The 23,642-nt window shown below is 36.9% G+C and overlaps 1 protein-coding gene across 2 annotated transcripts; it reads left to right on the top strand.

Moving 5' to 3' along the window:
* The first annotated feature begins 8,065 nt into the window (after positions 1-8,065).
* On the top strand, positions 8,066-16,938 carry LOC148868815 (BEL1-like homeodomain protein 9). Of its 2 annotated transcripts, XR_016107035.1 has the most exons (5): positions 8,066-9,415; positions 13,775-14,145; positions 14,302-14,362; positions 15,311-15,967; positions 16,605-16,938. XR_016107035.1 is itself a non-coding variant. In XM_088968810.1 (4 exons), exons 1-4 carry the CDS (start codon positions 8,444-8,446, stop codon positions 15,833-15,835), a joined length of 1,929 nt encoding a protein of 642 aa, XP_088824936.1. In that variant the 5' UTR covers positions 8,069-8,443; the 3' UTR covers positions 15,836-16,579. The 2 variants fall into 2 exon arrangements, 1 of the variants encoding a protein (XP_088824936.1); XM_088968810.1 differs by lacking the exon at positions 16,605-16,938 and having other exon boundaries at positions 8,069-9,415; positions 15,311-16,579.
* Positions 16,939-23,642: the final 6,704 nt, after the last annotated feature.

Genomic DNA, 23,642 nt, shown 5'->3' with positions numbered 1-23,642 from the left:
AAACACGAATCCCATCGACCTTTAGACCAGGCTTTTTTTTCTCCTTCCTTTTCATTGTATTTAGGAATAGGATCTGGATTAATCTAATGGACAGATTCCCAACTATATGGGGTCAATTACATGAATCCTATTTCCTCATTCTACTCAGTGTCATGTCATAATTAAATTATGAAAGATTAGATAATATTTTTATTACTTTCAAATTCCACTCAACTAATAAAATAAAAGGCAATGATTTGTCTTTATATCCCCCATCGCCACCATCATATGCCTAAATTGTGGTTCTGGAGAGAAATCCAATTGTTAGCCACAGTATATCCATTTTCTAAGGTATTAATGGTGGTGTATAATTCTTAAGGTTTTATTTGTTTCTCTGTAAATGGATGCCAAAGATTTTTAACACAGTGTTGATTGTTAAAGGGGTGAAAATATTGTTCACATATTCCAGTCTGAAAAAAAAAAAAAAAACCCATTTTACTCTTACAGCAAACGGAGATTAAGGCTCAACTTGGTAAGAGTGTAAATATAAATACATACAGTAAAAATACATGTTTAAAAATATAAAATACAAGGCTTGGCATTGTACATGTCATATTTGTATCTATACTCCTTTCAAACCGAACCTAATAAATTTTGTTTGGGGAAGGAAATTTACGATCTCTTTTATATATAATATTTTTGGGTAAATCTATGATACGGGAAAGATATAATATAGAAAGAGTTTTGACTAATCAAAATCCACTAATGAATTTTGATCTATAATACCTTATTTGCTATCACGTTTATAATTCCATTTTATTACTCAATATTTTTTACCCACGTGGGTTCCCTGTTAATTAGAAAATCCAAACATGTTTTTTATTTTCCTCAGTTATTAGGGTTCACATTAAATTGCTTATTTCCTTTCTTTCCTTTTCTTTTATTCTTTCCCGTGCTCTGATGTCAAATGTTACAAAGATTTAAGATCGTTGGTCACAAGGTTTCTGATATTAGTGGAATTCTAACCGATTTGTCTATCATGGTTGACCATTTTATGCTCAATTGTTTCTCCATGGCATTAATGAAAATGCTTAATCCAGCCCGTAACTATTGTCGGACTCGATTGGACCAGATAGTCAGATCGTTTGGAACAAGAAGATGCAACCCAAAACAAATTGGTTTTTTGGATGCCAAATTAATTTCATTGCAGGTGCTAAAACATATAATATAAATTGTTAAAGCTTATTTGAATTAATTGAATGGTCGAACCAAATAAGTGAACCGTTTAATGTATGACCAATAGCCAAAATGATTTTATCATTTTATGTCCTCTCTAAAACTGGCTGGAGTTCAGCCAGCAACCAACAGTCTCTTAATTCCATTACTTCATAATTAGCCACCTGCACTTTCCTCCTCGGCTCCTCTCTCCTTAAAGGTCATGGATTACAGTCTTGCATTGGGAACATTTTTCTATTTTTGTGTTTTATTTTATTTCTATGTGTTATTTCATGGGAAGATATTCTAATGCAAGGTTATAAAGACTGTTTAAATGAGGCTTGTAATGACTGGGTAGGGATGTCAATTTTTCCATCCTAACGGGACCCGATTTCTCCGGCCCAATAGGGTTGGGGATGAGGATTGTTTCGGTGGGATGGGGATGAGACGAGAACTAATAGGAATCCCCAATCAGGATCGGAATTAGAGATAGAGGTTAAATGCCTCGCCCCACCCCAACCCTGATTATACATATTAAAAAAATTATTTATTTTAAGTAAAATCTAAGAAAATACAAAAATTCGGATTCCCACAGGGAATCCATCCCCATTGAAAATCGGGGATAGAAGACAAATTTTATCCTAATAGGAATCAAGGACGAGGATGAATTTAATTTCAGAATTGGAGTCACCCACCCCGTTGCCATTCCTAGGCAAGGGAGCGTTCCCTTGGCTGAAGTGCTGAAGTGCCTTGCCCCTGTATAAATAAATTGTGGCATCATTTAAAAAGGAAAAGTGAAAGAGAAAAGGTGATGCTGCTTTGGGTGATTCTGCCACAGCCTACATAGCTTAGAGTTTGAGCTAGCTTTTCCTTGTTTATTTTTACTAAATGTTGGCCTTTCTCGAGAAGAACTCCGCACTATAAGAAAGACCACATTCTAAATTTGGCAAGTCATTAGGTCTTAGCGTTTTGCATAGATTATAGATGGCCATGGCTTTCCATAAAACATGAAGCACTAACTAAAAGTGTGTGGAACAAGAATATTTAACACTTTCACTTCTTCATTTGGGACAATACCATGAATGATCACTTGTAATCATCTCATGTCCCCATAGACCAAACCTTAGCAACCTTTTTCTTCCTCTTTCTGATCAGTGCTTGTAGTTGGAATACTGTGATTTAAAGTTGTATTAATGAAAATTGAAATATATATGATTAAAAAAGAGTAAATTGCAAATTAGTAACCTATATTTTAGGGCTAATCTATTCTCACTTTAATTAATTTTGGAGAGTATAAGTATTGTAATAATACATTTTGAAGTTGATTAGAGGGTAAGACAGGGCTATGTCATCCCCTTTGTATTTGATATTAGCGGTTTTTTAATAAAATTTTAAGGCGATTGCTCTTCCACCGTCAATTCCTGCCTTCTTATTGGTTCAGCACTAGTCTAGTCCGGTCGGGCCAGTCGGGCCCAGTTAGTGGATAATTTCAAGGATTCAAAGGAAATGGACAAATAATTGATTTCTATGATGAGATGGGTTAAAGCGTTAAGGAACTCTCTGATGGAACAACCCACGAAAACCTCCATGACCAAGAAAGAGGCAATGATAAGCAAAAAACAAAAGGAAAAAAAAAATGAAGTCATTGTTTTTGGTGGTGGGCAAAATAATAAAAGGATAACTTGATTCATTGGAGAATGAATGAAATATAAAGAGAGAGAGGGAGAGAGCCATATCAATAATTCAAGCTTGAAATGGAGCAGCCCCATGTGGGCTAACGGCCCTGATTGGATGAGTTAGGCTCAGTTGTCACTGCCATTGTCTGTGTTAAGGCGAACAACTGACATCCGATGCTATATGGAGCAGGTTGATCAAAAAAAATTTCACAAAGGAGAAAAGCCCTTAGTACGAGAGATGGCCGATAGATGCTCAAAATGGAGCAACAAAATCTCCCTCGACAAGGCATGGCCATGCACGTGCCTGCATGTCTTCTCAATATCAGTATTGTACTACTAGCACCTCCAAGCAAGCCACACCAACCCCTTCTCTGTGGCAACTATTTATCTTTATTTAATTTAATATTACACATTGGCTTCTACTTTGATCCAAAAACGGTCACCGGATTTATTAAAATGTTATGCACATATTTATTTATTAATAAAAAATGGTGTCATCTCTTTATGAATATTTGGAATACCATAGACTATACTAATACCACCTCCTTAGTCCTTAGCCATAAAAAATGTATATTATTGATGACAAACTGTCAAATCACTATTTGTTTTTATCATTTGCTGAATCATAGTTGATCAGGTGTGTAACTAAAGTCCCTTTTAATTAATTAATTACTATTTTATTATTTTTTTTAATTCCTTCTCGAATTTTAACTGCAAAGCTAGCAAAGGGGGACCCATCTCTTGTAATTTATTTAATTTGTGAACATCAGATGCAATTCTGTTAGTCCACTCTCTAGTCCTTTCAAATACCAACCAGCCTTTTTTTTATTTAAATGCCAACCAGCTGCTTTGGGTCTTTGGCAAAGGGATCCTTCTCTTCTAGCTTATTTACACTTGGCAGTTCCCTCCCTCCCTGAAAAAAGAAATAAAGAGAAAAAGAAAAAGAATTGTACCAAGAGAACCAAGGGAATGGTGCTAATTGGGAGAAAGAATGTTCCTTTTTTCTTCTTTAGCTTTTATTTTATATGAAAGGTATTAAAAAAATAAATAAAGGGAAAAAAAAAATAAAGAAACCAATGATTGCTATGGTCCAGGCCATGATAAGGTATAGAACTGGAGTGGACTAAGAACAAGGCCACATGTGAGGAATTACAAACAATATTACTCCTTCCAAAATGAGCTGGACAGTAGATATCCAAGCCATGGCCATAGAGATCCATTTGGGTAGCGGAGGGGATACCCCCCAAACCATCATGTCTTAAAAATCCTCACAATCCCCATTTGACCTGTTTACGGGCTAGGTTTTAGGTCTGATTTTGCACTATATTAAGTTTGGGTTTTAGGCTGGATTCATTTAAATTTTGACAAAAACTAAACCCAATCCAGCAATGAACAGGTTAATCCACATTAATATTTTATTTAGATGTTGGTTATTTTTTATGTTTATAAACTTTTGGCCTCTTAATCCACGTTTATTAGCTTATGGTCCCCGAGAGAAAAAATCCTGACTCCCTCCTAATTACTTATCCATTTTTTATGCTTCTATTGACATAAAATTAGTTTAGGATACCTTTTGAATTATGGGCTCTCTTATTTTTGCTTTTCTTTTGAATTTCAACTTTTTACCTTTTTTTTTTGGTGCTTAAAACTTGAAAGAAATGAGTTATTGGTCTGAAGACTGAACAGCTGGACCATTCAACCCATAAGTTGCCAGCTTCAGAGGGGAGGGGGGTCGATTTCCAGTCTGGATTTCTTAACACTGGTCGATTCATTTGGTTAGGACAACACAGATTTCTATTTTCCTCTACTATCAGTTTTGTTGTTTATGTGTGTTTATATTAGTTAGGACTAATTATGCATCTGGCAAAGACAACGTACTCAGATGGAGGACACTCACTAAAAATATGGAGGGGTATGGTGCGGGTACTGGACTATACATCAAAGACGACAATTTTCTTGTACACTCTTTTCCTTTTTAACAGACCATGACAAACTGAAATTCAGGGTTAAATTGGGCTTATTAATAGAAAAAGGTGTGGAAGGGAATCAAGCAACAAATACTGCAACTTCATCCTCATATTATAACTATTGTGGTTCAATCTTTTATGGATAAAATTTGTACCCCACCTAATAGGGTCATTCAGTAAGACACCCCCTCCCTCTACTGTGCAAGTCTAACCACTTATTGCCGGTTCTCTTGGATGGAAGTGTAAAATGACAATTTTGATCCTAACATCTGTCAGGCCAAAATAATTAAATAAAAACAAAAAATATGATCAAAATCTTGATTTCAGATAAAATAAGCATTTTTCGTTGTTATCTATTTTTATTTCTATTATCTTCCTTTGTCTTTGTCTTATTTTTCTTTTGTATTTTTGTCTTTTTTCTTCTTGTTTTATTTTCAAAACAAAATAATGTGTGGGGAGGGTTATATATATATATATATATATATATGACTTTTATGGGGTATTTTTAGAACAAAAAACTATTCCCAAATGCATATATAAACTGTTCCTTAGGCTCCATCTGAAAGGAGTACAAATATAAATATGTAGAGCACAAAATCTTATATTTTATATTATTTTGTATATATTTATATTGTAAATATTTGAATTTATATTCTTTTCAAACTGAGCCTCAGAGAACATGCATTGAATAAAGTGGTTGCAAAGTAGAGTGGGTATCGTAATAATACACAAATTATAGAGTAGGTCTATATTTACGTGAAACTATAGGGGGCGTCTTAGTAAATGACCTTATTAAAATAATACATCAATTAATACTGTCATTACAGAGAGTTCCTCCTAGGTACAAGCAGAAATTTTCTTATTTTAGGTTCGTAATTTGATGGGATCTGTCTCACAATTAGGCTGCAAAAATCTATTACGATTTGATCAATTATAGAGTGTTGATTTAATAGACTTTGGAGGCTTTATTAGGAAGTTAATATTACGGAAAAAGCCTCCATATCAGATAAATAACATGAGTTTAATTTACCACCCCCCCAAAAAAAAGGCAGTCTAACCCACTAATCCGGCCCACTTCCAATAGAAGCCCAAAAAAGATGGGCCCTTGCCTACCGTTGTTACGTGTACCATGAGATGCTTTTTTGGTTCAATTCATTTGCCCCAATTTTGGTGAATTGATTCACGGTGTTCCTCGTTCCGCTGCCAACCAGGAAAAGAAAAGCAAACATTCATGGCCCTAATAAGCTTAGCAGGTACCAACCCATGGCATGGTAGGGTCCACCAGGGAGTGGGAGAGTAGTCAAGGTTTATCTTCCTCCCGCGAAAACCATTGGGCCAGGCCTTTTCACGTCACAAATGAGCCGCAGCGTTCACAAAATGGGAATCCGATCTAGATAAAAGATTCTAATCTAATGGTATAAACTAGGAGAAGACAATTATAGTTGGGCCGGATGATCATTCATATTTATACGTCCACCGGCTGGCCTGGCCCAACTCCCAATCCAATATTTGTAGTCTGGGGACAAATATTGTTTGGTCCTCCAATGCCCAGATTCTCATTACGAGTCCATTGTAGTACCGAGTGTCAAGACTCGATAGTACTTCACAGTTCTCATTGGGAAGGAACAATATGGCGCTTTTGACTTATTACCATTAAATTCAGAAATATTTTTTTTAAATTGCCTTTTATTTTTTTTTCCCTCCCAGGCTTCCAGTCCAAATTAATTAACATATTTAAACCCGGTACACCAGTCCTTTTTTATATTTATTTTATGCAAAATTAGTTTTGATTAAATAAATAAATATTTTGAACTGGAGGCTGTGGCAGGGAGTAGTACCGCATAGGAGATCTTTTCACGCATAAAGATGACGCACCCAACACAACAGTCCCTCACTTTCAAGCTTCTTCTTTCTCGTGAGTGAAAGAAGAATATCTATTTTTCTGAAATTTTCCAAAATTAAAATATAATTAAGTAACGCTTTTTTTTTTTAAAAGTACTTTTTTGGGGGTCTGTGTGTATTTTTTTTCCTGAGTACGGTTTTTCTCTTTAATTAAAAACTGGGAACCTCCGTTTCGTCGAGCGACGGTAAACTCGGGCGCTCTCTCAAGCAAAAGATCTCTCTCTTTGTGGCACAGTACAGAGAGTAGAGATGTGTGGTACGACACGATGATGACGTAATTTGAACTGATTAATGTGTCAGATGAAGCCACGTGGATATAAATGTCCCTGGTGGTTAATTAATTCCTTTTGTTTTCTCGGAAGTAGCAGTAAAACATGATTATTAAGTCAATTCTACCGACCAAAATGCCCCGGTACTATACTAATTTCCATATTTATTAGCTATTACTACTACCTCTCAACTCCTTAAAATCTTCTGATCCATTGAACCTAACAACAATCATAACCAATCAAATCATCCACGTCAAATTTGATTTTTTTATCTTGAACTCCTTGATTTGAGGTGTGGATCAAGCGGGCCCAGTGGGTGGACAAGGGCCATGAATACTATTTTATATGAGAGTCTTTACCCTTTAGTCTTTAATTAATAATTATCACCAAGAAAAATATTATTTAGTTTGTAATAATTAAAGTTTAGTTTTGATGATGTTTGTTCATTTTAGACGACTACGTACGTCTCAGGGTCATTTTGGTCAGTTAAGAAAAGATCGCACTCCGCTAAAACTCGAAATCCAATGATGCGGATCCGATACGGATTTATGTTTACTATTTAGTATTTACTTGGAGTAAATATTAAAAATTGAAAGTGAAAAGAAAAAAATATGATTTTTACCTCGTTACGTGAGATGGTGGTGGAAGGTAAAGAAAGGCGCCGTTTTGGAATTGGCAATTGGCAATTGAGTTTTCCGATTTAACACCATCCTGGCTCCCGCCTTCTCACGTGCGTCATCAACTCATCGATCCTCAGGCATCAGCCCTAAAATAAAATAAAACAAAAAAAACTTTATTTTTTTATTTTTAATTAAAGGAAAAAGAAAGAAAGAAATTAAAATTTTTAATAATAAAGAAATAAAGAAGTGCTACTGCCACCACTATTACTTACTTCCAGTCTTCCACAGTTCTACAACGACAAAAGCAAAGCAAATCTTGTCAGAAATAAGAAAATGCAGTTAACATGATTTTTACCGGAAATAGCCGGTGATCATCCCGGTTTCTCGAAACCCTATGCACCCAAAGCCTCTCATTGGAGGAGAGTGGAGACTGGAAAGGCGTGTTCGTATTGTATGGATTATGGGTTGTGTTCTTGTTGTTATTGGTCAGTTGTGACTGAACAACCACAAATCTGCTTCCCCTCGCCAGTCGCCTCTCTCCCTCACTCCCCCAAAATCCCACTCTACGTCGTCGACTCCTGACTCTCTCCCTCTCTCTCTCTCTCTGCAGCTAACCTGCGCCAGTCTGCCGTTTCTGCAGCTCGGAAGATCATGATAACCTTTCCTTTCATCGTCACCATCACCTCCCTTTAACTCTTTTTTCTTGTTCTTCATCTCTACTCTCAGCCTTCTCTCTTTCCACTGAATTCTGCCTATACTTGTTTGTCTATCCTCTCTCCCCCTCTGTCTTTCTCTCTCAAAGGTAAGCTTCAATCATGGCGGAGGGTTTCGAACCCTTTCACGTCCCTCAGCAAAGTAGAAGAGACAAGCTTAGGGTTGTCGGTCAAAACCATCCCACTTGCGAAGAAGCAGCAGCAACCTCCCTTCAAGGGTGCGCAGGTTTACTTCCTCTTTACGATCCATCTCTCCTGACATCCGAGATGCTAACTTGCGCTAACGCTGACACTTCCGAGTTTCACCACCAGAACCACCCCCCACTTGGTGGAGCTGGGGAGGGTTGTAAGCAAAACCCAGCTTGTGTTGTTAAGGAAGAAGGAGGGAATTTGATTGGCTATGTTGGTGGGTTTATGAACGCCTCTTCGTCGTCTTCGTCTCATCATCCTTACTTGGATCCACAGTCTTCTCTTGCATTGAACCCAAGCTCCATCCAAGATATCAACAGCAACCCATTTCTTTATACCACGCACAACCTTAGAGATTTTGACCATTCGTTTCATAGTGGCGAGGTGGTGACTTTTAAGCCGGAGCCCTTGTCTTTGACCCCCGATTCGACGACGACGGGGCAAGGGTTGTCCTTGTCCCTGTCTACCCACAACACTCGCCAGCAGAATCTTCCTCTAGAATTGAACTTGCAACGATACGAGTCCGCTATGTTCGGTGACAAGGGTATCGGAGGGTTTGTAGTTCGAGGGATTGGTGCTGGGACTGGTGGTGCTTCGACGTCGAACGATATCCTTCGCTGTTCAGCCCCTCTCGGCCCGTTTACGGGCTATGCTTCGATTTTGAAGGGATCGAGGTTCTTGAAGCCTGCGCAACTGCTCTTGGAGGAGTTTTGTGGTGTCGGCCGGGGAATTTATGCGGAAAGAAGCTGCGGAGACTCATCTTTGATGGATTCTACCATGGAAAACTTGAGCGCAGCGGGAATTAGTGTTGACGATCCACTCGGTTGTGGAGATCGTAGCGAGCACCGGAGGAAGAAAACGAGACTAATATCGATGCTTGATGAGGTATGCTTTGTGGATTGTTTTCTTTTTCATATCTTGCTTTTCGTGCTAGGCTTTGAGTTATATTCAGATAACTCAAATTCAGTTTCTTTCTCCAATTTGACCCTTTCGCTTACTTCAATTGTCCAAGTTTTTCTTCTCCGAACTCACTTTGGTCGAGTCCTTCCCAAGCTTGTATTGTGTTACTGTACAAGCTACAGTGTCTAATTTAATTGACGAGTAAAATATACATGGAATTTGATTGTCAACCAAAAAAGGAAGTAATATAGAAGAAGAAAACAAAGGAATGTAACTCTATGTTTGTGTTGAATTAGTTGGAAATGCTTTTGCAGCCTAACAAAATGGAAAAGTAATATAAAGTAAAGAAAGGAATACAAATATCCTTTTAATACGTAGTTTCCGGCTATAAACAATTGCTTGTGTTCAAGTTAGAAGGGGTTTGGTCATGGAGATCGCAGAAAACTCTCATCATTTTGGGAAAGGTGACATTGGAGGAATATATGCACAAAGTTTGGTTCTAGAAAAGCGTATAACAACCTTAGAAATAGAACTCACGGGTGATACTGACGCCAGGTTTGGAAGTGTTATGTGCATAAAGTAGCTGGAGGAATCCACATGAAAAGATTTTTTACTCCAAAGAAAAAACGTACATGGAAAGCATTATGGTTTTTCAACCCAAAAGAGTGTTGGATCAAATTTGTGTCTGGTTCTCTTTTCATGGTTTTTCTAATGGTGGGCGAGCTGGGACTAATGTAGTACAGTTCTTCTATGATCTATCTCTACCTCCGCTCTTGATGCTTATTCCCTGGCAGGATATGTCTAATCTTTAAACATGACAATTCCCACCAGTCAAATTATTACCTTTATATCGCTTATGTTGGTCAAGTTGCCAAATTCGTGAGAGGAAAAAGAACTTTCATAATTCCTCCATCTGCATGCATTCCTTTTGTGACATGGTTTTGCTTCTAAGTTCTGCCATGGGGATGCTGATAACTCTTCATGAATTTGAGCAAGCAAGTGGCATGCCATGACAAAAATAAATAAATTAAAAACTGCAGAATATCAAGCTTATAGATTGTGATGTGATCGTGCTAGAAGTACTTCTGTCAAATGAGGGTAGAATAAATTCTGCACATGTCAACTTTTCTGTATATCAACCATAAATAAGTCAAATTATGAAGTTTGAAGGAGGGCATTGCAATTTAGATTTTTCTGTTCAAATTCTAGTTGGTCTTGCTTATGGAATATTAGTATTTTGACAAGATGCATAATGTCTGACTTATTAGAATGCTGACAAGTAGAAAAATTTTGTATCCCACGGAAGTATTTTGACATGAACATGATGAGCATTTATTTCCATCTTAAGCTTGACCACACTTCTTTCATATAATGCTTATTAGGACTGGACATCTTGACCTGTAAAAGAGAACAATATGAATTTCCTTTGTTATTTATAACGGGGAGAACAATATCTGGAGTGTCATTCCATAAAACTTGCACTAAATTAAATGAAATCGTTCATTAGAAAGAGTTTTTAACCAGGAATTCAATTTTATAGGGTTGCTGAATCAAGTAGTGAAAATGATTTTTTTTCAAGTATTTGATGGAACTTGTGTGTCTCACGAGCAAAGAGCCAATATATCACTTATTTTTCAATGCATTACACATGATATACTGTTTAGTTTCACTATTGATTACTTTAGATGTGCACTTTCCATTCATATTGTTTTGTATCACTTTTCAGAGGTCTGCAGATTGGAAAAAAAATGGTTTATTTATATATTTTTGGTATTCTGTGCTATGCACCATTAATAACTTCCCCCTTACCCCTTTTTTCCCAAAGTGCTGGTTGTGGGATTTCATTCCATGTCAACACTGGAACAAACCAGCTAACACACGAACAAGCTAGCCCTTGGTTGGTAAATGGTTTCTTTATTTGAATGTTATGTGTTGGAAAAACTGGGTGTAATGGTAAAATCTCAGGCTGACAAGCATAAGAATGCGGGTTTGAGTCTGTCTGAGAGTGGCCACTTTGTGCAAAAAATCCTAAAGTTTATTCAGTCTACCCCTCTCAAGACCCCATATAGGTGGACCCAATATGGGGTGATGACTTCTTTTCCTTGTAGAATTGCTTTATCCTCTTGATATCCTGCATGCCTGTTTAGAATTTGTCTTCTGGTTTTGTTTCATGTAACAGGTAGACTCAGTATTTGTATATATTCTCGTTGGTTAGTTTCTAGGGGCCATTGCTTGTTGCAATGGTAAAATCTCCAGCTGACAGTGGAACGTTGTTAGAATTCTGAGAGCAGCCACTTTGTGGTAAAAATGTCATAGGTTTGTATCCAGTCTACCCTCCCAAGACCCTGATTTCTGGGACCATCATTTAGTAAGGAACTTTTTGCTCATTAATGAGTTTCTGAAGTATTCTTAAGTTTATTAGTGATCTATGCTTTTGACATTTTCCTTTGAGGTTTGTGAGCAAGTGTATTAGGAGGGTGTGTCACAATATAGAACTCTTTATGTAGTAGCAAGATGTACTGTTGACTGATAAAAAGGAAACAGGATATAAAGTTGCTGCCTCTTGCACCTGCAATGGTTGAAACTTCTCTCGTCAGTAATAATGGCTTTAATAATTTTGAGTATCCTTTCATGCAGCATTGGAGAAATTTGCTGTAATCTGAAATGCTTCTTGACATGGAAAACTATTTTTGGCCTCTCAGATTTTAGAAAGTGGATGTCTGTTTTAGTTTCAGGTCTGGTCTTACATGTGGTGGTGCAAATTGGAACCCTATTTGAAGAATTTCCACTGCATTAGGCCTGGGTCTTCTGTCTGGGACCCGTAAAATTTTAGTAAATGCTCAACCCAAACCTGCCCAAGTTGCACTGATCTCATAGCATAGTAATTTTTAAAGCTTGAACACAATGGTGTTTTAATGCTTATCCAATCATATGATTTAATACTGCCTTGGCTTATATTGCATGATTGAGGCGATATTATGGAAAAGAGCAGACAAACTCAGACATGCAAAATCCCATCTTGCTTCCCCCCCCCCCCCCCCCCTCCCTCTCTCCTTGAACAAGCCTCAGAGAAAACAAAAGGCATTAAGATGCAGTCAATATCAAATGTTAATATATACCAGTCATGTTTAGTACTAATATTACTTAGGTTGTCTACAACTGTCATAGTGTATTATTTATTTGTGTTCAAAGGAAATCCTTACCTGGAACCTTTTTTTGGTTCTGAGGAAATTAGGAGACCTTTGTGCAAACATCTGGTGTTTTCCTTTAATTGATGGTGTTATTTTATTCCTTGAAGATGACATAATATTTAATTTTGTAGGTCATATTTCTGTAATAATTCTGAAATTTCTTACCCAATGATGGTGAGAAAATGGTGTCTTGAGATGTGTACCACTTTGTATAAATTTCTTTATTGTTACATGTTTGCTTAATTACTGTAACATAAACATCTTTCTTGTTCTCCCCCTAATAGATTGAATTTTAAAATGTTGTATGTTTTCTCAAACTAATAGATTGAATTTTAAAATGTTGTAGGAGTTGGTATGTTTTCTCAAACCTTCACTTCTCCTTTCATAATTTTTGTTTTCAATCTTTGATTTGGTGACAAAAGATGAAGATATGAAATTTTAGGTTAGTGGGGTAGTATTTGAAGTGCAATGCATCAAGTATTTGTGCGAACACTGCATACATGGAACCTTTATTAGTATGTTCCGATGTAAATTTTTACAATAAAGGTTTTGAGCCTTCTCTTCTCACCCGTATACATGATTTCGTAGTCTCAATTAATGTAGTTTAAGTTAGCGGCTTACTTCTTAGTTCTTAGGTGTTCATTATTTTTTACCATTAAAAATCTCTTTTTTGCATCTTTGCCAAGATCCATTTGACATATTAAGTTGCCATTTCCACATAGCTGCCTATTTTGAACATTAGGCAGGTTTCTTTGATGATCTATTTGGGTTCATAATAATCACTGTGACTCAGATAAAATAGATTTGTCTTGACACTTCCTTTCTCGTGGTTGTCCTGCTGCTGTGATGTTAGGAAATGTTTACTGAGAAGGATATACAGTGCAACTTTCCTTACTCTGCTTCTGTTCCCCCCATACTCCTATGGAGAGAGATGATAAGTTGTAATGTATCTAATTGTGACCCTTCCTGTCCCAAGTTGCACCTGTACTGACAATTTATGCATATGGTTAAGGTGTTTTCTTTTAATTCATCCAAAATATTTAAGAACTAGCATGTAAGCATGGTTGTGCAATTGGTTTTGACAATGTCCTCAACTTTCGATACTTTTAAAGAGCTTCTGTTCCTTAACATTTTTCCTTTCACTGGGCATCAGGTATACAGAAGGTACAAGCAGTATTACCAACAAATGCAAGTGGTCGTTGCATCATTTGAATCTGTTCCAGGCCTTGGGAATGCATCTCCATACACGTCATTTGCTCTCAAAACGATGTCAAAGCATTTCAAGTGCTTGAAGAATGCCATTACTGACCAAATCTGTATCATGAGCAAAGGTCTTGGAGAGGGATGCTATGAGAAAGATGAAGCTCCAAGGTTTGGATCTAGCGATAGAGCCTTTCAATGCCAAAGGCCAGTCAACAACTCTGGCATTGTTGAACACCAACATATTTGGAGACCCCAAAGAGGCCTTCCTGAACGTGCAGTAGCTGTGCTCAGAGCATGGTTGTTTGAGCATTTCTTACGCCCGTAAGTGATATGTTGTTTAGCTTTTTGTGTGATCCTGAGCTGATTTCACTTGCAAAGCCAGTGAAATTTAAATTTGGATATTTTTATATGTTGGGAGGGGTGGTTATACTGGCCTTATTCTATAATATGATACAGACTTTATGTTTCCTGTTTCAGTTACCCAACTGATACCGACAAGCAGATGTTGGCTAAGCAGACGGGTCTGTCAAGGAGCCAGGTGCATACATAATGGCAGCCATTACCTTATAATTTTATTACTAGTCATACTTGTCTTGCAACTGTTACTCTTGGTCTCTCTCTCTCTCTCTCTAGTACAAGATTCAATAGCGTGGAGCTTCCCTGCATGAACCCACGCATTTTTCCATATGGAGGGATTTGTGGCTGATTCAGATAGGCAAACCATTGGATAAGGCCACATCAGACATGGTTATTATTCCTAGTGTCAATATCTTCCATATGGCCCACTTTGTAGTGTGGTTAAGGGTTAATTGGTTATAAGATTCGGGGGGGGGAGGAACTTCTAGACTCACTTTGAGCTCCAAACCGGGTTTCCAAGTATAAGATTCCTTGGTTGTTGTTTAATGGAGACCATTGAACTGGTATACATACATATGTATGTATGTATTTATTAGACATGGATATCCATATATATACATATATGTGTGTGTGTGTATTTATTAGACATGCATATCCATGTAAAATTGTAAATACATACAAGGAGAAGGCACAGTTGGACCTCTTTCCCAACCCCAAATGATCTGCTGGTCCATAACACTCAATACAGTCAAACCTCTCAGGTGGTCATGCCTTTGCTCCCCCCAACCCACATCTTGTTTGCAGTACATTTCCCTTGGACCTCTTAAGGTTTTTGTTCCAGAGGGTCAGTTTGGAAAGAGTACAAATACAAATACATATAAAAATAATACAAAATATAAGGTTTTGTACTCGACATATTTGTATTTGTACTCATTCCAAACTGAGCCTGAGCTATAGTTTCGGGCTCTGCTCCTCATCACTAATTGAAGAAGGTTGGGCATCATTGAGAAGAGTTTACATTTCTATGGCGTTTGAAATACTTGTCATCATTAACTAGTTGGTATTGCAGCCGTATGATTTAAAGATTTTGTCTCAGGTTTAGTGGTTAAAATTTTCACTTTTGGCACAGGTGTCCAACTGGTTCATCAATGCAAGAGTTAGACTCTGGAAGCCAATGGTGGAAGAGATACACATGCTTGAAACACGACAAGCTCAGAAGGCATCAGAAACGGAAGACCGGAATACTGAAAAACTAGTAGATCATCCACCTCCAGAAAATTCACTCTCCACAGACAAACAACCTCAAAATAGTTCGGTGCAGAAGACACAGGATCCCCCATTAAAACGTACCAGAAATGATCTTCCCCATGTGCTCAACAGAAGTGATGTACCAATGAACTTTTCATATCACAATATACCAAATCAAGTAGGGGTTAGTATGAGCACAGTGGGCATAAACAGTGGTGTTTCTCTAACTTTGGGTCTCCAGCAGAATAATGGAATTGGTCTGTCTGAACCTTTCACGATGAACATAGCACACCGTTTTGGTCTTGAAGCAAACAATGAGGGATATGTGATGGGGGGTTTTGAAGCTCAAAACCGCCAGTTTGGGAAGGACATTGGGGGACAACTGCTGCATGATTTCGTTGGCTGAAAGACTGATTTCGGAACTCTACCTAAAAAAGACGACCTAACAAAACTCACTGAAGTGTGTTTTTTAATCGAGCAAAGGTGAGTAAAAAGAGAGCGAGGTCATTGGAAGATTGCTCTCTCCTCGTGAAACAAGGTACGTACTACACATGGTGCATTTAGAGCTGTTCTTTAAGAAGGATTTCTCTTTTGATTTTTGTGATGAATGGTGGGCCCATTTGGTTGGTGACCCAGAACCAGAATTCAAGGGACCTCGTAGCGTTGTCGATTTTGGGCCGTCACCTGTTCAAGGTGTGGTGAACTACATTTGTATGATATCTCATGAGATTTTTAATGGCTGCCCAAGAGAGAAAAAAGAAGAATCTCTAGGGTTCAAGTGGGCCGACGTGTCCAAATAAGTCCTTGAAATGATGATGGATGTTGGTGATTTATTACCTTTTCTTCAGATAACATGCCTTGTTTTTTCCTAAAATGCCCATTTTTTTAGGTAGAACAGCTTTTGAGTTTGTCTTTTTAGGACAATCCCCGGGGACTTAAGTTCACTCATAATTGCTGTCACCATTGAATATTTGCATGGGTGGTTGAGTGTTGGTTTTTTTTAACTGTACTTAATTGAAAAATACATAGGAGTCTGCTTTCTCTCATTTCTTTCAATGTTTTTTAATTCTATGGGAAGGGAGCTTTGTAATGATTGTTTACGCTATTTTATCGGTATCTCATCATGTTTACACGGTCTTTTCTTTTCTTTTCTTTTCTTTTGCTTTTTTGGCCAGACGGATAAACAGCAACTAAACATGGAAGAAGGAAGAAGCCCAGAAAAAAATATATATATATATATATATATATATAATTCAGAATAGAGGGGGATAAGAAGAAAAGGGCACAGAGTTCAATGCTACGCAGGTTTATTCAATTCATGTGGAGAGGGCCAAAGAAATTAGATTTGTTGCCTTCTGTGTACGTGACGAGTTCGTAACTTTTGTATGTATTAATGCTTATTCACGTCATTTTTATATTAATTACTATATGTATGTATGTAATAAAATTTGAGTTGTATCGAAGATCAAGAAAGTTGTGTGCAAAGAAATCGTCCAGGGGCAGCGGAAATATCATTGTTCCAAATCGTTCATTTGATATTTGGGACGGTTAATGATGGTGGTTCTGAATCAGAATCCTGATGTTAATTAAAAGAAGTCATCAATCACGTAGCACGTAGTTTGTAATAGGAAGGAAATGCATGCGTTTATAAGGTTCAACCTCATTCGAACTCTGGTAATATAAACGTATTATTTATGGTCAAGTAGTTTGCATTGGTTGGGAGTTGGGATTTTTGGGAAGAAGGGTATGAGATTGAGGCTGCAGAAGGACGCAAAAGGGTCATCCTCATTGGCCATTGCTCATGGTGTGTTGTGTATATTACTGTTGCGTTTGAATTATCTCTGAGAGTCTTAGTCACAGAGGCTAGAGGGTGGTGCATCGATCTCCATCTGGGCATGTGAATGCACAGGTATTTGAGCCAGAGTCGCCTGACACAGGCCGACAGGCCTATGGTTGTCGTTCTGGGGGTTGGCTCAGGCTGGGACTCTGGGAGGGCACGATGAGTACGTTCCATGATGAACTACAACCACCCCCCCCACCGCAGCTACATAATATGTTGGCAGTTGGCACCCATTTCCAACACCATGTTGATGTTGTTTAAGACTTGAGACTTAAAGACTCGTACTCGTAGGTAGGTAGGTAGTGCCTGATAAGGAAAGAAGTTTCAATTAGCGTGGCATGCATATATCCACACTGAAAAAATGACGGGAGCCAGACAGTAGAGTGTAGACCGTAGACAGCCACTGGCTTACGCTTGTCCAGATGCATCTGGAATAATCTGGATATAAATTCCAAGCCATGTGGATTGTGGAGTCAGGTAAGGTTACTAATTCCGATGCGATAAGCCTTGAGTTAATTTAGACTTTGGAGTCCCTTAATCAAGTAAAGTAATCCACATCTGACAACGACCTACACCTACATTGAATTGAATTAACTTGCTAAAACTGAATTTCGCACAACCCAAACAAAGTAAATGGTTTGGGTGATTTGCTCTTTTTACTTCATTCCTCCGACATGGATTAACGTGTGTTTTCGACACTCAACACTAGGTGGGTTCATCCCCTCATGACAGGGGGAGATGTTAGTGGTAAGTATTTTTGTTGGTATGTTTATGTGGTCCGTAAGGCTCCATCTAGTCCCATCCTTCACACCATTAATTTCACTGTAGTCAACAATTGAACCACACCTGGCCGGGCCGGCTGAATCATAGGGTTACTGGGCTTTATTTCTGATTGCCCAAGTCTACGTTATAACTTGCAAGATTATCTCTTATCTGCCACCTTGAACATATTTTGGGGGGAGGGGGGAGTCCGCGGCAGTCTTCTTGTAGTAAATGAGGGCTTTCAGTGCCATTGCTTAAGTGTGCAACTTGAGCAGTTAGAACTTACAGCTTTAACTGACCCAATCCTAAATTGTACACTGGCTGGCTTTGGATTTTTGGTCCTTGGGTGTAAAGTTCAAGGTTTTTTAAACTAAATTGGGCAGAAAACCGTTCTGGGGTCCGGCTCCTAGGTGACTGTTCAAACCGAACAGACGTTCCATTCTGACAAAAAAAAGTAAAAGAAAAAAACCGGCCAAAAACCGTTGTCTGGGTCGATGGGTAGATGATTCAACTACCTGGGTCAGTGGTTCACTGACCAAATCAATTATTTTTGCCCAAAAGGCAGTTCTGGGCTGAAATGCCATTTCCCAGTTTTTCCAGTCTGCTCCAGTTTTGAAAATATTGGCAAAACCTCCGGCTTTTATTTGTTAGGGCTGGGCCTAGCCATTGGCTAGCCCAAGGCTGGCCTGATCCCAACCCAACCTTCACCTATTCTGAAGTCTAGCCCAATCATCTATCCAACTATTCAAGCAAACAAACAAACAAAACATACATACATAGGCTTTCAAGTTTTAGTTTGGGCTGGGCCTAGGTTATGGAGATTAAGCTTTGCCCTGGGCTCAAACTGAAATTAGGCCTTATGCCCAAAACTTAGGGTTGGGACTGGGTTGATCTTAAACGTGGCCTAACCCACCCAAGTTGCACCTATAGGCAAAAACACCAACTGAAATAGATAGTTTGGATACTGAGTATATCAATCTTCAACTGTGAAAATTTTAATTATTTTCTACATGAGGGCCCGAGACTGAAGCAATGTTTCAAATGCTGACTCAGGACAACCTGAATTGCACCCTTAATCAGTCAATCAGATAGAAGATTCATTTGATCACCATGGGTAGGTCCAAATGAAGCCTAGCCCGACCCATCCAAGTTTTTTTTATATATATAGATTGGGCTTGGATTGGGGCCTCGTTTATGTTAAATGTGGACCAAACTCCACCCCAAGTGGCCTATAACATATTTAACAAAATTATCTTTTTTCAAAAAAATGTTCATCTTTTGAAGCACATTGAGTGTTAAACAACTAAACCAATAAATCAATAATCAAACCCGATGTGAAGATTACTTGAAGTCCAAAACTTAGTTCAACTCATGATTCAAGAAAGGTCGTTTTATAAGTATGACTACAACAAGAAAATTAATTTGTATTTTTTAATCTGGATTAAAAAACTAGCTCATGTTCTTTAATTGCAAATGATATCCAATTCTTTTTCCTAATGTGTTTGTTCATCATGGAATTAAAGACCTATCATATCCCATTCATATTTTGGGTGTGAGCTATGGTCAGTATTGTCAATAATTAAGACTATGTAACCTAAAGAGCCAAATGATATCAGAAACAAAATTCAAAATAGTTCAGATTTTAAAAAGATTGGATTCATCAACATCCATATCCAATCTGATTAATGAAAACCAAAATCAGAATCCAAGTTTAACTAAAAATCTTGTCGGATTTGAAAATCTTTAATCGAATTCAAATCCTATCAGACTCAGATTGGATTCACATTTAATCCAACTCCACTTTCAGTTTTAAAATAAATAAAATATTTAAAATTTTAATTATTTTTTCTAACTTATATATATATATATATATAAAATGTTAAATCTGTTATAGATATGTAAATTTATATAATATAATATATAAAGTTATATATATTATACTAAAATCAATTGATATTATAATATAATCACATTCAGATTTTAAATAGATTGGATAGAATTAAATCTGCATCAATAAAATGTAGGAGAGAGAGGGGGGATAATTACAAAACAGATGAAAATTGCAGAACGTAACAAAAGAAATATTTCAAAAAAAAAAATACAAAGAAAATACTAGGGTTTACAAGGACAACAAAAGAAATTATGTAGCATGAAATAAGGAAATATGGCTGGGATATAGGGTTTTCTAGTTTGTTGGTGGATCAGTCTAACAGTCTGTTTGGTTGCCTAGAAATGATGAGATGAGAAAGTATAGGATGAGAAAAGATGGGACAGAAAGGGAAATTTTATTTTCTCATTCATGTCATATTGTGTTTGATTGTTGAGAAAAATTTGCATAACAAGAAGAAGAGATTTCACAAACAATCTTCCCTAACAGTGCTACACAATCTTAATTTGCTTCGGTTACCTAATCTTTGAAAACTTTTTCCCAGCTTGTGTTCAATGGGTGTGGGGCTACAAACGGATAAAATCAAGTTCAGTTTGGGTGTAAACAAGAAAAAAACAACATTTCGATTCATACAAATTGTCCTATAAACAAAAACAATGGCAGCCAAGAAAATTAAAACCCCAAAACACAAAACCTTACAATAGTGGCCACAGATAAAGAGAAAAGCAAAACCCCCATAAATCAGAAGGGTACCATTTCTCAATCAGATGTTGGATTCTTAAGTGTTAATATTGTAGAGAACACCTTCGTAATGGATTTCGCTATTCAATGTCAAGTTAATCAAGTTGCCGATGTAGAAATCAGTCGACCCACCAGATCTTGATGCCTCTGCTAGTGATTTTAGCAATAGAAGCAAATAAGGCAGCATACAGAGAATTATTCTTTGCATCGAATAGAGAGAACTTTGGCATTTTCCTTCTCCATAGCCGGCGGCATGAGGGGACCGGTGAATGTTGCCGGAGAGCTATTCTTCATCAAGAACGTTGCTAGAGACTGACCGGAGTTGCACCATTTCGATGTGACTCCGCATCCTTGATTTTGGGAACTGGCATCACGCGGTTTCCCTTCCCATCTCGACGAACAAACACCCAAAAATAAGAATATAATGGGGGATATTCCCATTCTTGCATCTCAATCACATAAACCAAACGTACCCTAAGGGTGTCAATGGATTAATTTGGTTTGGGTTGAAACCAATCTAAATTAAAACGAAATTAAACAAATTGAACATTTTAGACATTGAATTTGACCGATCCAAAATAGTCCAAAATATTCACTGGATTAGATTAGACTTGATCCATTTGTAATGAACTCACACTAGACTGGATCAGATTGGACCAAATTCACTCCAATTGACAACCTTAGATCAGTCTAACTATCTGGGGTTCTACCACCTGTGTCAATAATGGTTTAAAACATTGCAAGGATAGAAGGGATTTGTTAAAGAAGATGAATTCTAAATAAAAATACGATTGAAATTGAATAAACTTGGGCATAAAACTCTTTTTGACCTTTGTATGACTATATATTTATTATTATATAGGCAGCACGCATGCTAGATGTGTGGTAAGAACAGAGATATATAGAAGGAATACACCGTGTAAATTATTAAAATGGAAAATTAAATAAATAAAAGGGATAATTTCAAATATATAATAATTAAAATGAGCATGAAATTCCAAACATGGGAGTGAAACTCTGTCTCTTTCATATATAGAGATAGATATGTTCCTTATAGCCCCTCTTCTCTTTTATCAAAAAAAAAAGGAAACAAGGTACGCTACATTCCGCCATAGCGTTACTTGGAAGCCATGGCGACTCGAAATAATTAAACATGATGTATACGCTATTGTGTCATACCACATCAGTTTTATTTTATTTTTAAGAACTTCAAGTAAATTAAATTCATCATGCACATTGGTTCCATTGCTTTCAGTACTCAATGATTAGTGGTTTCCCAATCCTCTCGATACATCAAGCTTTAACCCTGTCTTTTATATAGTCCCCGCCCTGTCAACCTATCAAATTCAGCTAATCCGAATTCTCCTTAAAACTAAACAATGTACAACATCGGAAAGGAATCCGGATTTCCTCCTCATAGATATAGAATATGCACCTCTCACCAACTAATCATTCAAGCCAATTATAGTTGCATATGAGTTGGCTAATGGAGCATCTAGAAGCTCCTTTGTCGTGGGCCCTTACGGCCCAAGCCCGTTTGGTGGCACAGCATTCATTTTGGTTTTGTATAATAAAAAAAAGAAGAAAATATTCAACTTCTGAATGTGATTGATCACTGTTATCGTCATTCGTCACAAAGGAGCAATGTAAACCCACGATACAACCAAATTTCAACTTGTATCCATCAGTCTTTCTATTTTATTATTATATTATTTTTATGGTATAAAGTATCAATCAGTCTTTGTGACTTTTGTGTGAGAGATCATACTTATGGCTCATAACTTATGGGCCTCAATGTTTAATCTAAATTGGTGTGTGATAACACTTTTTAGACGTATGAAGTTTGAAATATCTATTTTTCAGATGCAATGAAAAGTTTTTTCAGATATGAAATTGTAAGACACAGGCTCGTCATTTAATACATTCAAATACATTTAAGATGCCGCTTAAAATAAAAAATACTCCTATCCCATTTGATCTCTCTCTCTCTCTCTCTCAATAACATCATTTGCTATCAAGAAGGTGAGGCCGGAGGGATCAATAATTAATAATAATTATTAATTATAAATGATTTTTTTACTTATTATTAATTGTTAATTATTTTAATATTTTTATTAAATATTAATTATTTTAATTAGTTTTACTTGTATTATTTATTAATTAATGAATTTTAATTATTTAATTTTTTTAATTTTTATTTGTTTAATTTATTAATTATTTTAATATTTTATAGTCATTAATTATTTTTTAATTTTAATCATTTCATTTATTAATTAGTAATTTTTAATTATTAATTTATTATTTATTATTCGTATTATTTCAACCCTTTACTAAAACATTAAAACATCTCATGCCGAGAATAAGAACTTTTCAAATTTTAAATTTATCAAATGCAAATTAAGTTCTTATTCTCGGCATGAGATGCATGAGCGTGGAGCCATGAAGGCTATTTTCATTCTAGAGGATTTCCTACTCATTTTTCCTATGAATTGACAAATGTATGACTATAATTCACGGTGGATAGAAAGTACATAGGAAATCTAGGTTTCCACAATAAAACATTAAAACGCAACTGCCCTAATTTTTAATTTCGACACAGACTCGGTGCTCGGGCAGTCGGGCTGGCCTTGTCTCGTAGGTACTATTGGATTCCAGTAATGGAAAATGTTACCGGTGTACGGTTGCACAGTTATAGGTCTCAGTCTCTAGAGTTATGCTGCTTTAAGTGCTTGGTTCGAATCATTGTTCATCAGAGTTATCACCCTCACCAAGGCTGTGTTGTGGAGTGCTTTTTCTCTAAACGGGCTTTTAAACAAACACCTTTTTGTTTTTTTGTTTTTTATTTTGAGTTGGTGTTTATTTAGATAAACACATTTGAGCACTTGGTTTGACATTCTAAAAGGCTTTTTCTCCAAAACGTAAAAAAAAAAAAAGCATAAAAGTCCAAAATTTTTAGCTTTTTGGGGTAAAAAGGTGTTTTTT

Source organism: Nelumbo lutea, chromosome 2, assembly GCF_056320005.1.
Source record: "Nelumbo lutea isolate HS-2025 chromosome 2, American lotus-T2T, whole genome shotgun sequence".
NCBI lineage: Eukaryota > Viridiplantae > Streptophyta > Magnoliopsida > Proteales > Nelumbonaceae > Nelumbo > Nelumbo lutea.
Note: the sequence above shows the minus strand (reverse complement) of the source record. Positions and strands in the feature narration are given on the sequence as shown.

Coding starts and splice junctions, on each gene's coding strand:
- LOC148868815 (XM_088968810.1), top strand. CDS start 8,444: ATGGCGGAGGGTTTCGAACCCTTTCACGTCCCTCAGCAAAGTAGAAGA. Junction 14,146..14,301: donor TTTGAGCATTTCTTACGCCC/GTAAGTGATATG, acceptor TTCCTGTTTCAG/TTACCCAACTGATACCGACA. Junction 14,363..15,310: donor CGGGTCTGTCAAGGAGCCAG/GTGCATACATAA, acceptor CTTTTGGCACAG/GTGTCCAACTGGTTCATCAA.